Below are 13,358 nucleotides of genomic sequence, written 5' to 3'. Positions count from 1 at the left end.
TCTGCGTGGGTTTCCTCCAGCTGCTCCAGTTTCACACCATTGTTCAAAGATGTGCAGATTAGGTTGGTTGGCTGTGCTAAATTGATCCTTAGTGTCTGGGGAATTAGCAGGGTAAATGTGTGGGGTTTTGGGAATATAGGTTTGTGGTTGGTACAGACTCGATGGGCCAAATGGCAGCCTCCTGTACTGTAGGGACTCTGTGTGATCCACTTTATATCCTACAAACCTCATCTTGGAAAGCATTTAGCAGACTTTTATTGACGAGACGATTCACATTGTGAAAAGTCAGCTACAATGTGAGGCCCCCCCCCCCACGTACCAAAAGTTGGCGAGAAGTCCCCCTAACTTTGAAATAAGAACCTCTTTTAGAATTCCTGGCATTGTGGTGTTTAGATTCTTATTTTCCGCAATTAAGAAGTTTGTAAGATTGCCGTAAGTGGTGCCAGTCTGAACGGCACTTTCGACTTTACAAAAACGTTCACCATCAGATTCCTTTTCAATGTTGCAGGTATAAAGACTATCGTTATCCGATGGGACACAGATTAGAATATCAGCACACCATGCAGTTCTGGCACATTTTGGCTGCGAAAATGGCATTCATTATCATCTTGGAGGTATCATCAGAAACCTACTTTAATGTCTGATTCTAAGATGCAGGTGACTGGGAGAAGGATGTGTTCTGAAAGACCGGCAACCAACATTTTCTAATTTGGAAGGAATTTATCTCATTATAACCTGTTAATGGTTATTTATATTCCCAATGCGTTGCCAGCATTGGATTGGTGATATTCAGCTACACAGCGTGACCTAGCTAACCACCTCTGAGTCATAGTCATAGAATTGTACGGTGCAGAAAAGGCCTTTCAGCCCATCGAGTCTGCACCTACAATAACTACCACTAAAGGCGCACTGATCCCATTTTCCTGCACTTGTCCCATATCCTGGAACGCTCTAAAATTTTTTTTAAAGATTGTAAGTTTTCCAGTTTCGACTGGGGAGGGTGGCACGGTGACGCAGTGGTTAGCACTGCTGCCTCACAGCGCCAGAGACCCAGGTTCAATTCCAGCCTTGGGTGACTGTGTGGGTTTCCTTCGGGTACTCCGGTTTCCTCCCACAGTCGAAAGATGTGTGGGTTAAGTTTTCTTATGTTCTTAAGTTGATTGGCCGTGCTAAATTGTCCCTTTAGTGTCGGGGGCAGGGTAAATAAGTGGAATTACAGGGATAGAGTAGGATTTTGTCGGTGCAGGTTAGATGGGCGGAATGGCCACCTCCAGCACTGTAGGGATTGTATGTTTTACATTCCCAGGCAGTGCATTGCGGATTCCCAGGACCTTCTGAGTGAAAGTATTTTTGTTTCAAATCTGCTGTGAATCTCTTGCCCCTCACCCTACAATGTGCCCCCTCATGATTGACCCCTCAACCAAGGGGAACAGCTGCTTCCTATTCACCCCGCCTGTACCTCTCGAAATCTTATACACCTCAATCATGTCCCCCCTCAGCCTTCTCTGCTGTAAAGAAAGCAATCCAAGCCTATCCAGCCTCTCATTATTGCTCAAATGCCTCTTCCCAGGCAACATCCTGATGAATCTCCTCTGTGTCCCCTCTAGATCAATCATGTCCCTACTATTAATGAGATGACCAGAATCGCGCACAGTACTCCAGCTGCGGCCTAACCAATGTTCCGTACAGCTGCAACATTACCTCTTTGCTCTTACGCTGTACACCACTACTGATAAAAACACATGTCCCATACGCCTTCTAAAAGCCTTGAGGATTGACAAGTTGAAAGTTTCCACTTAAATATCCACTAACACTTCCAGTGGGAATTCCAAATAGGGGAGCTGGCATCTAGCTGGAAGTGTGTTCCTATTCACAGCTACCTAGGATTAAGTGGTAACTTATTTTTTACTCTTTCATGGGAGGTGGGCATTGCTGGCTGGGGCAGCAAATGACCCAATTGCTGTTGAACTGAGTGGCTTGTTCCGCGGTTTCAGAGGGCAGTTAAGAGTCAACCAAAGAGTCAAGGTTGTAAGTTTTCTTGGCTAAAAACCTCTAAGTAATAGAGTGACAAACTCATACAGTGTAGGAAAGGCCCTTTGGCCCATCGAGTCTGTACCAAGTCATACTAATCCCAATTTCCTGCGCTTGTACCATGTCCTTGAATGTTATATTTGAAGTCCTCTACCTAATACTTTTAAAGGTTGTAAGCTTTCCAGCCTCCACTATCTTCCCAGGATTCTCACTACCCTCTGAGTGAAAATGTTTTCTCAAATCCCCTCTGAATCTCCAGCCCCTTACCCTAAAACTGTGCCCCCCCCCCCTCGTAATCGACCCCTCTGCCTTGGATAAATCAGATATCATTAATTATTACAGATTTCAGAAACTTCATAGAATCATTGAATTCCTGCAGCACAGAAGGAGGCCATTCAGTTAGTACCAACCACAGTCCCACCCAGGCCCTACTCCTGCAACCCCACACACTTACCCTGCTAATCCCCCTGATGCTAGGGTCAATTTTAACATGGCAACTCAACCAAACCTTCACGTCTTTGAACTGTGGGAGGAATCCGGAGTACCCGGAGGAAACCCACGCAGAGGCGGGGAGAATTACACCCCCGAGTGCCCAGATCAAATGACATTCTGTCAGGCTTTTGCCTTGACTGTCCAATGTCCTCTGTTCTAATCTGTAAGATGATGTGATAATGAACCCTTTTTTGCTCTTTAACTCCAGCATGTCGTCTTCCTGGTGAAGTTTGCAATCGCGGCGCTGATTCCGGACGTCCCGAGCGAGGTGAAGGCTCGCATAAAACGGGAGAAGTACTTAACGCAAAAGATTCTGCACGAGTACGAACTCAACAAACTCAAAGAGATGCTGGTTGGCCAGGGGGGCTGTTCCGGGAACAAGGAGGTGTCGGTCCAGGCGGAGAAGGTGGAGCTGCTGAAGGGGGAGTTATAGTCCACGCGGTGGCAGGTTTCAAACGTGAGAAGAAAAGACGTGTTTCTTTGTTGTCCGCAACAGGAAAAAAAAACAATTGTTTTGTTTTCTTTAACAATGAGCAACCTGCCACGATGGCGCGGGATTAGGCTGGCAGCAGTCGCGATGCTGAGACCACCAATTCGGGTGATACGTCCTACCGTAGACCCAGTGAGCTCCTGCTTTCAGTGCGACATCGGGCTTCTATCAGAGCAGCTTTCTAAGTTGGAATTAATGGTTTCTGTCGTCTTCTAATTTGCCGTTCCCATGGGATGAGGAAGAATGTCTGTTGTTGTTGTAAGAACCTGACTGTTAAACCTCCCAAAATGTAACCACACTCGGCATGTTGAAGAGCTAGCAAATAGGATCGGGAAGAATATGATTGTTAAAGACATATTTCATACTTATCTTCTTACCTCGTCGGGAATCAGAAGCAACGCGGTCCTCTGATCATAGAACCCCTATCGTGCAAAAAGAGGCCATTTGGCCCATCGAGCCTGCACCGGCAACCATCCCACCCGGGGCCTATCCCCGTAATCTCATATATTCGCCCCACTGGTCCTCCAGACGCTCAGGGTCAATTAAGCATGGCCAATTAACCTAACCGCACATCTTTGGACTGTGGGAGGAAACAAGAGCACCTGAGGAAACCCACGCAGACTCCGGGAGAACATGCAAATTCCACACAGTCACCTGAGCCGGATTTGAACCCGGGTCCCTGGCGCTGTTGAGGCAGCAGTGCTAACCATGGTGCCACCGTGCTGCCCACAAACATCTTTCCATTTCTTGGCTTCGCTCCATTGACTCGATCCTATCCCCTACATATTTTTTTCTCAGCCACTTGCCTTTCCCCACCCTGTCTCTTTCTTTCCTTTTTGACGTCTCTTCTGTATCTCTCTTTCCGTTATTCTTGTCCCTTTTGTCCGCACACCGCAGAAATTCGCCAGCATGGCCCCCAGCTTGTGATAACGCGGCAAAATTGAAGAGTAAACTTGCACAATGTAACACGTGGGGTGGGATTTTCAGGCCAGAAATTCCATCCGAGGTCAACGGACCTTTGCATGGACTCCCAACCCTCTACAATTCCCATGGTGGGTGAGACAGGCAAATTCCACCCATGAACTGAGACCTTGCCCACCCCACAACCACATCCTCCAGACCTAGAGTCTAATGGGTAGATGCTAATCCACTGATCTCTCAGTAACCATATCACATGTATCTTCTAGACGAGATGACGGCAAAAGGCCCGAGATACAAATCCTCTCAATTCTTTCTACATATGCTGGATGAAAAATCCATCAGTTTCCTAAAAATAATACAATGACTAGAGCCAAACACTTTCCAACTCTTTATTCTTAACCAACATCTCGACATTGGACCGTGCACTAGTTTCAGGTGACAAGGAAGGAAATGTACTATTTTATTTAAAATCAAATTTTATTTATTTAAAATCAAGATGTGCTCTTGGAAGTTGCAATCAATTGTTCAGAATGGTGGCACAGTAGTTAACACTGCTGCCTCACAGCGCCAGGGAGCCGGGTTCAATTCCGGCCTCAGGTCTGTGTAGAGACTGCATGTTCTCCCCGTGTCTGTGTGGGTTTCCTCCGGGTGCTCCGGTTTCCTCCCACAAAGATATGCGCGTTAGATTGACTGGCCATGCTAAATTGACCCTAGTGTCAGGGAATTAACAGGGTAAACATGTGGGGTTATGGGGATAGGTCCTGGGCGGGATTGTGGTCGGTGTAGACTCAATGGGCCAAATGGCCTCCTTCCGCACTGTCGGGATTCTACGAGTCTCTATGATTATTAAACCGGTGGGTGTATAAGGTGCAGAGTGAGTGTATTTTGTTCCAATCACACATGTCCTGAGCTGTCGCCACCATTTTATGTTTCCCCACTGGCGGGTTTGTAGGCAATGGGACCTTCCCACCAGGTTCCCGCCCTTCTCCACTATGTTATGTTTGGACAGGTGAGGCCGGAGCGAGCCAGCCCGCCCGCCATTGCATCAGTTGAGGCCCTTTGACCACTTGAACCCACCCAGCCTCAATTTTCAGTGGTGTGGTGGGGGGGAAATGGGGTGGTTCAGTGGCAGAGTGGTCTTCCCAGAAAATCAGGCTTGAAGCAGGAAGGGGTGGGGTGGGAGGCAGCCTCCTTTTTGATGTCCAGCAGCCCTTGAAAAGGACTGACTCTTGTTGAATCCCCCCTCCCTACTCCCAGCCTCTCTACCAATCTCACCAATCCCTCTGCCAACTTCCCTGGGCCTCACCTCTCCTCCCCACCCTGAGACTCCCAGAACCTAAACTCTGTTGGAGAAGGTAGATTGAGAAAGAATGTTCCTAGTGGTGGGGGAGTCCAGAACTATGGGGTCATAGTTTGAGGATGATCGATAAACATTTTAGGACTGAGGTGAGGAGAAATTTCTTCACCCAGAGGGTGATGAATGTATGGAATTCACTACCACAGCATGAAGTTGAGGATCAAACATTGTCTGATTTCAAGAAGAAATTAAATATAGCTCTTGGAGCTAAAAAGATCAAGGGAGATGGGGTAAAAGGCGTTTAAAGTTTTTTTATTAGTGTCACAAGCAGGCTTACATTAACACTGCAATGAAGTTACTATAAAAATCTCCTTGTCACCACACTCCTGGCCCCTGTTCAGGTACACTGAGAGGCAATTGAGCATGGCCAATGCACCTAACCAGCACTTTTGGATTGTGGGAGGAAACCTGAGCACCTGGAGGAAACCCACGCAGACACGGGGAGAACATGCAGACTCCATACAAACAGTGACCCAAGCTGGGATTCGAACCCACGTCCCTGGCGCAGTGAGGCAGCAGTGCTAACCACTGTGCCACCACGCCGCCCTTCCAGGAGGCAAGGTATACTCCAGGAACACATATTAATACAGTCACATTGCTAGTTTCCTCCATGACTGATGCAATGATTAATGGGAATAAATGTTTGTTTAATTCCCATTTTAATTTTTTTTAAAATTCCAATGTGTTTTTTTTTAAGTCATTGCCACACATATATACTGTTGAAAAAACATACAGTTTTAATTTTAAAACGTTTTGATTGCAGTGATGTTTGTATTAGTGGAAAATGCCTGTTACAGGAAGCTAAACAGTCAGTCTAACACAAACCTAGCTAAACAAACCAGGCTGGGGGATTTCAGTGAGGAGGATTAGCTGTGAGGTGGTGGACTGGGCCTCTCCATTGGGGCATAAGGTCCAGCCACCACTGCGATGCCTTGTGACAAGAAGGTTTACTTCCCCGTTGAGGAACTTTGCCGAGAAATTGTGTCATAATTAAGGCAGAGGTCCAAGGTGACCAACTGCAACATGGCGCCCTCAATACCATTAGTTAAGGCATCATATTGGTAGCCCATTATCCAGCAGGACAAGTGGCAGAGGACATTTGTCACTTCCAGCCTCATTCACATGGGGGACATATTCATTGACAAAATAGCAGACCAAACAGTGGATGGTGTCCCCACGCAAGTTTGCACCCACTCCATAATACTGCAAAATTCACAGATGCTTGTGGGGGAGGGGATATTAGTCTGGTCTCATTTGCAATAACAAGTTGCCTCTTACCATCACAAATGGCCAATGAAATTGTCACTTGCCTCTCATTTGAACAGATAATTGGTTTGTTCTAGTATAGGCCTAGATGTAAATTGGACCTCATGTAAAGAGAATACATTGATTGAAGTCTTCTCCACCCTATGTCTGCGTTTTCCAACCGCTAAAACCAGGATGCCTTTTTCCTCTCTGCTGAGTTTTGAAATCCAGAGGATTAATAAAGGTTGACATAAAATTGGACTCCACTCGGCTGTTGAACTGATGGAGTTGAATGTCGTTCTGGCCTGGGATACCAAAAGTAGCCACAGTTGTCAGTAGCAGACACCCAGATCTCACTCAGCTGCGTATTATCTACTCCGGATTTTTCTTCCTCTTTACTGATGCCGGTTTAGAAAATGATTCCAGCTTCAGTTCATTCTCACCACTGAAGATTCATTGATCTCACTTGCTTCTGTTTTTACAATGATTAGATTTAATTATTTTTTTAAACTGTTGCAAAAGCTTAGGGGTCCTCGTATGTAATTTTACGAAAGGAAACCATTAGGTTGCACGATAGAGTAGGAACTGGGAACTGTGAAAAAGGACTGAAAGTTGGTCTCTAATTAAAGCTGCGGTTATTCTTGTTCAAGCTACATTAACGAATGAAGGTTATATTCTAAATATCAGAGAGGGATCTGTGCTGGTAGCATCATTACACTTGAAGATACCCCATTAAGAGCTGAGCTCAGAAATGTGAAACATAATAGGACATTATCAAGATTTGCAAAGGTTGCTTCACTTGGTTGCCCTCTTAACTGTGGATCTTCTGGTTAACTTGTCTCCATACTCTTTTTTTTAAAACTCTCAGCTATTTTAGTGTCTGCTCTAAGTGCCCACACTCTGGCTCTTGTTATCTCTAAAGCCTAGAGGTTCTGAAGCTGCGGCTTTACCTGGTCACTGTGAGCTGCTGGATATTCATTTGGAAGAACAGATTTTGATCTGGGTAGGATGTTGTTGTGAAAGAATTGTGCATTTCCTTATTTAAAGTGACTCAGTTTGATTAGAATAGCGCAGCATTGTGATTTGTGAATGAAAGCTCTGGAAGAGACTTTTGTAAACCCATCCGTAGAATACCAAAAAACCATTTCTGTTTAAAGTTAATGTGTTTTTTTTTTGTAAATTGTATTTCAATGACGTTATCATTAATAATGTACTCAAAGCCAAAGAACTGGTGCAAATTGAGAAATAACAATGTGCAGGAATCCAGATGTTCAGCGCTCAAATGTTTTGCTGTTAAATTGAGAACTCCAGTTGTTTGATAAAAATTCAGTGCAGCGAAACCAAGCATGAAGGAGATGTGATTAGAAAGCTGCCACTTGCCTCATGGCTGTTATATTTCAGCTCAGCACATTCTATTGTATTGGCACCTGTTTGGGACACACCTGAACAGCAATCTGCCATTGAAAGAGAGATATGGACACTCTGCCAATGCAGTTACAGTCCGTGGAATCCCTACAGTGCAGACGAAGCCCACTCGGCCCATCAAGTTTGCACCAACTCTCCAAAAGAGCATCTTACCCAGTGCATTTACCATGAATGTTCCACTTAACCTGCACATCTTGGGACACTAAGGCACAAATTAGCACGGCCAATCCACCTAACCCACCCATCTTTGGGCTGTGGAAGTAAACCGGAGCACTCAAAGGAAACTCGCTCAGACCTGGGGAGAATGTGCAAACTCTACACAGACAGTGGCCCAAGGCCAGAAGTGAACCCGGGTCTCTGACACAGTGAGGCAGCAGTGCTAACCACTGTGCCATCATGCCTGCCCTGGGATACTAAAGTTAGAGCAAATATCAGGCAGTTTCCTCATCAATCTGAGCTTTCTTTATTGTGTGAAAGGTCCACATTAACTTCACACAACACAATAGATAACAGGACTGAGAATTTGGTGCTGCAACTAGCTATTGATGAGGTGTGACGGGGAAATAAGTTCCCTGCAATATAGTAAGGAGTAAATTCGAACTAAAGGTGGTTCGTCTATGCAAGTGTTTTCCCTTGTATCTCTCATGCACTATTAGGGAAGGGAGTGAAGATTCTTTAATCTACAAACATTATCCAACATTTCAACCGTAGAAAAGTATTGATGCATGTTCAGAACTGCAGAATTAGAATAGAAAATTAAAACCTATTAAAGCCAAGAGATTCCAAGGGAACTTAACACTTGGCTGTTGTTTTAATGGAGATAGAAGCATGCATTTCGTATAACACGTTCATAACTGCTGTAAATATTGAATATGCCTGTATTTAACCTGTTTAAAAAAAAATAATACTCCAAGCCAGGACACTGAAATGAAGTCAGCAGTAACTTGCTACCAATGCAACTTTAAATAAACCTCTTTTAAATAACACGGTGCCTTCGAAGGAGACCTCACAAAACAGATATATTTACTGCAACACGATGTGTCACAATCTTTCCCATCTCGACATTGCAGCTACACACCAAGCCTTTTCCCTGACTGTCATTTGTTTTCTGAAGATATCGCCGTGCATTTGTCCCTCTTCGCATAAGAGCAAACGGCAATTACTTCACCAAAACCTGTCGCTGCTCTCTAACAGTGGAGTATAAACTTCACACAGGGAAGGTATGCCTTATGCCAAGATTTCAATAAGCCATATATGTTTACAGTACCTGTATCGAGCAGTATTGCCCTACATTGTGAATCCAGTTGGGTAAAGATATTTTTATTTAACCCGAGCGGGCACCCCGAGCATTTTTGACTTTAGTAGCTAAAAATGCCTGGGGAAAGAGGAACAGAAAACGAGTCCAAATATTTACTAAGTATTGGCTACTGTTACATGTATATTTAAAAAAAAACTATTTTGTTTCATTGAAGGAAAGGTGAAAAATATAACATGCTGGTTAGTAACAGTTTTTTATTATTTGTATAGTGTATTTTTGTAAACCCTTCTTTGCTTTCGTTCTGGCTTTCCCTCTCCTGCTCCAGAATGATGGCTTCATTGCAGATGTTTTACTGATACTGAATGTTTCTGGTCTCCAGTTCCAGATGATTGTTTCTTGTAAGACCATATTTGCCTTTTAAATGATACAACTATGTTTATTCAGGATAACACATTTGCTTTGTACCCGACTCGAATGAAATAAAACACTTTACAACGTCGAGGAAACCCCTTCAGTGTTTTTCCATGTGTTTTACCAGCATTTACAATACCAGCAATTTTCATTTTTTTTTTGGGTGGGGCTATGATGAGTGTTTGATTTTTCACTTAAGGTGTTAGGACGGGGCGTGAGGGGACATGGCACATGCAAAGATCCAAGACTTTGAGTTATAGGTAAGCCTAGTGGGTAGGGACACGTTCGGTGCAATTTGTGGGCCGAAGGGCCTGTTTGTGCTGTAGTTTTTCTATGTTTCCACTGGAGACTCATGGAAGGTGTCTCACAAGGGAAATGTACAGAACTGTTGGCTTGGGGATCAGCTGTCATTGCATGCACTACAGTGGGGAGGCAGTGGCATAATGGTATTGCCACTGAACTATTAATCCGGAGACTCAGGGTAATGCTGTGAAGACATGCGTTCAAAACCCACCATGGCAGAGGGTGAAATTTAAATTCAATAAAAATCTGAAATTAAAAGTCTTATGACTATGAAATCATTGTCGCAAAAGTCCATCTGGTTCACTACTGTCCTTTAGGAAGGGAAATCTGCCATCTTTACCTAGTCTGACCTACACGTGACCCCAGAGCCACAGCAATGTGGTTGACCCTCAACTGCCCTCTGAAATTGAAGGTAGTTAGGGATGGGTAATAAATGCTGGCCTAGCCAGCAACACCCACATCTTGTAAATGATTTTTTTTATTTCAGTTCTCTGCCAGAGGGCAGTTCCGACACACAGCACCACAATCTCTAGTGTGCATAGAACAAGACTGTCCCCAGTCAGTATGAATGTGAGATGAGCACCAATCTAACCCACACCAGCCGAACCAGAAGATCCATTTGATCTACCATGTCTTGCCAACTCTTTGAAGGAATCATCCAATTAGTCTCGTTTACACCCCTGTAAAAGAAATGTGGTTGCTGTTTGAATCCTTGAAAGGGAATATATTGAGATAATTTAAAATGCTAACTGCATCAAAATTAAAAGGTCAAGCTATGGGACAAAGAGCTATAACAGGTTAAATATACATAGAAGCAGGAAATGTAGACTGCAGCATGTGATGGATTGCCCCAGCTCCTGAACCTCTACAGCTGCACTTGAGGAATGTATTGTTGCCTGAGGTGTGTCCATTTTGTCAAACCGTGGCGACCTTCCCAAGAAACTGTACACACCCCTCCCCTGTGCCTCACCACCGAGCAAGCACTGGGGGCTCTCCACACTCCCCCTCCCCGCCCACCTCCTTCCCCATTGCCCAAGCGTCAAGAGTTCCCCTCTCTCCCCAGCCATCAGAATGGGAACCCCTAGCTCCATGTGGCTCACCAGAGGGTCCTACCCAGGCACTGCCCCCTTTCACAGATTGGCAGTGCAATGCCAACCTGTATTAGGAGGCAATGCCTGAGCATTACCCTTTTCCCCCCTGCGGGTTATATTTAACTTTGCGCTCCCAAAGGGAATCCCTTCCACTGGTTCACACCTTTCTACACCTGCTCTAAACCTCGCTGACGGGGTGAATATTAAGTGAGGGGGGGATCCTGTGTCGGGGGGGAGGGCTCATTAACTATATACAATGTATTTAATGTATTACAATGAGGTTCTAGCCCTTTGTGGACAAACCATTCTTACATCACCAGAGAGGAGTGAGAAAACCGAGAAACAAGCTCTCACTGGCAAGAATCGCGTTCCCTGAATTTCGCTGGATTTTATGCTTGTGGCAGACACGGACACAAAATTGATGCCATTATTAATGAGCGACTGTCTGCTCCCAGAAGAAATCCTCAGAAACTGAGAAGTATGTCTGAAATGTCCCGATAACAGTTTTTATTTATTTATTAGTGCCACAAGTAGCTTACGCTAACACTGCAATGAAGTTAACTGTGAAAATCCCCAAGTCGCCACACTCTGGTGCCTGTTCGGATACGCTGAGGGAGAATTTAGCATGGCCAGTGCACCCAACCGGCACGTCTTTCAGGCTGTGGAGGGAAAACCAGAGCAGCTGGAGAACACTCACGTAGACACGGGGAGAACCTGCGGAGTCCGCACAGACGGTGGCCCAAGCCAGGAATCGAATCCGGGTCCCCAGCACTGTGGGGCAGCAGTACTGACCACTGTGCTGCCCTATTCCTAACAGAGCTCCATGTCAGGGCTGTGCGCTCTGAAATTTGGCCCTGAGTGTTGTCAATAACTAGCTGGGAAAGAATATAAAATCAAGAAACAAAATGTTGGCGACGAACGTGGAATTAAGGCTCCAACCGTGAGCTGACTTGACAAAAAAAAGTGGAAACATTTCCTCAGCCCTTTTAAAGTTGAGATTTGAACGACTTTCCCTTTAATGTGTGTCTGTAATGAACAGAACTTTGCTAGAAATGTGAGTGAGCTTGTTAAATGCCCTCATTACTAAACTGGGTGCATGCCTCATTACTAAGCTGGGTGCATGCGTGATTAGGCTCCTGCCTGGTACAGACAGATACAAATGCCTTCCATTCAATGGAATGTCTCGCAGCCTTGACTGCTATTGACAGAGGCAAAAAATTAGTGCTTGAATTGAACAACACCAAGAACTTACAGGGCTGCAGCCTGGAATGTTTTCACAATCTTACCGTGCCTTTGGACCTCTCGTAGCCGCAGGTGGCAAAGAATTTCTGATGGTCTGTACGCTAGGTCAGCTCTCCAAGTAACCGTCCACCCACTCAGCACAGCAGGCTTTCTGTTTCAGTGAGATTTGTGTGGTTTGGAGCTGAATAATTTGATCAGCTATGATAAACAAACCAAAAACACTGTCCAACTCGAAAGGTAAAATTCTGCAGATGCCAGAGATCTTGAAACAAAAGTGGAGAATGATGAAAATTCTCAACAAGAGGAGGTGATGGCCTAGTGGTATTATTAGATTAATAATTAACTATTAATCCAGAAGCTAAGCTAATGCTCTGGGGACCTGGATTCGAATCCCGTCACAGCAGACGGTAGAATTTGAATTCAATTTAAAAAATCTGGAATTAAGTATCTACTGAGGGCCATGAAACCATTGTCGATTGTCATAAAAAACCCATCTGGTTCACTAATGTCCTTTAGAGAAGGAAATCTGCCATCCTTAACCGGTCTGGCCTAGATGTGACTTCAGAGCCACAGCGGACTCTCAACTGCCCTGTGAATAAGGGCAACTAGGGATGGGCAATAAATGCTGGCCCAGCCAGCAATGCCCATGTCCCATGAGTGAATAAAAAGAAAATTTGACAACATCTCTGGAGAGAGAATCTAAGTGAACATTGCAGACCTGTGACATTTGATCGGAACTGGGAAAAGTTAGATAATGTGATAGGTTCCGAGCAAATGAAAGGGTAAGGGGATGAGGATTAATAATCTAGTGATAATATCACTAGACCATCTCCTCCCCTCTGTGGGATTTTGTACTGGAAGTAGAAATCCAACCCAGAGCTGTACCTCAACAGGGACTTAGAACCTGCATAAACAAAACCGTGCCCTTAACTACTCAGCTTGAAGGATCTTTTCTGAAACACACACAAAATTCAAGCAGGAAATGGCAGTTAAGGTTCATGTACAGAACATGAAATGAAGTGATTGAAAGAAAGGCGGGATTACAATCAAGAGATAAAGGATACAGAAAGAAAAATCTCTACACTTGTTAAT

The 13,358-nt window shown here is 44.7% G+C and overlaps 1 protein-coding gene across 7 annotated transcripts in view; it reads left to right on the top strand.

Moving 5' to 3' along the window:
- Window positions 1-4,846, top strand: part of ano5a (anoctamin 5a) — a 163,032-nt gene extending 158,186 nt beyond the window's left edge. For all 7 annotated transcript variants that reach the window (XM_080189907.1, XM_080189903.1, XM_080189906.1 and 4 more), the window contains 2 exons: window positions 509-614; window positions 2,732-4,846. In XM_080189907.1, coding sequence (XP_080046033.1) covers window positions 509-614; window positions 2,732-2,956 — 331 coding nt within the window. In that variant the 3' untranslated portion in view covers window positions 2,957-4,846. The remainder of the gene's footprint in view (window positions 1-508; window positions 615-2,731) is intronic.
- The last annotated feature ends 8,512 nt before the right edge of the window (window positions 4,847-13,358 follow it).

This window comes from Carcharhinus amblyrhynchos, chromosome 6 (genome assembly GCF_965287045.1).
Source record: "Carcharhinus amblyrhynchos chromosome 6, sCarAmb.v2.hapA, whole genome shotgun sequence".
NCBI lineage: Eukaryota > Metazoa > Chordata > Chondrichthyes > Carcharhiniformes > Carcharhinidae > Carcharhinus > Carcharhinus amblyrhynchos.
Note: the sequence above shows the minus strand (reverse complement) of the source record. Positions and strands in the feature narration are given on the sequence as shown.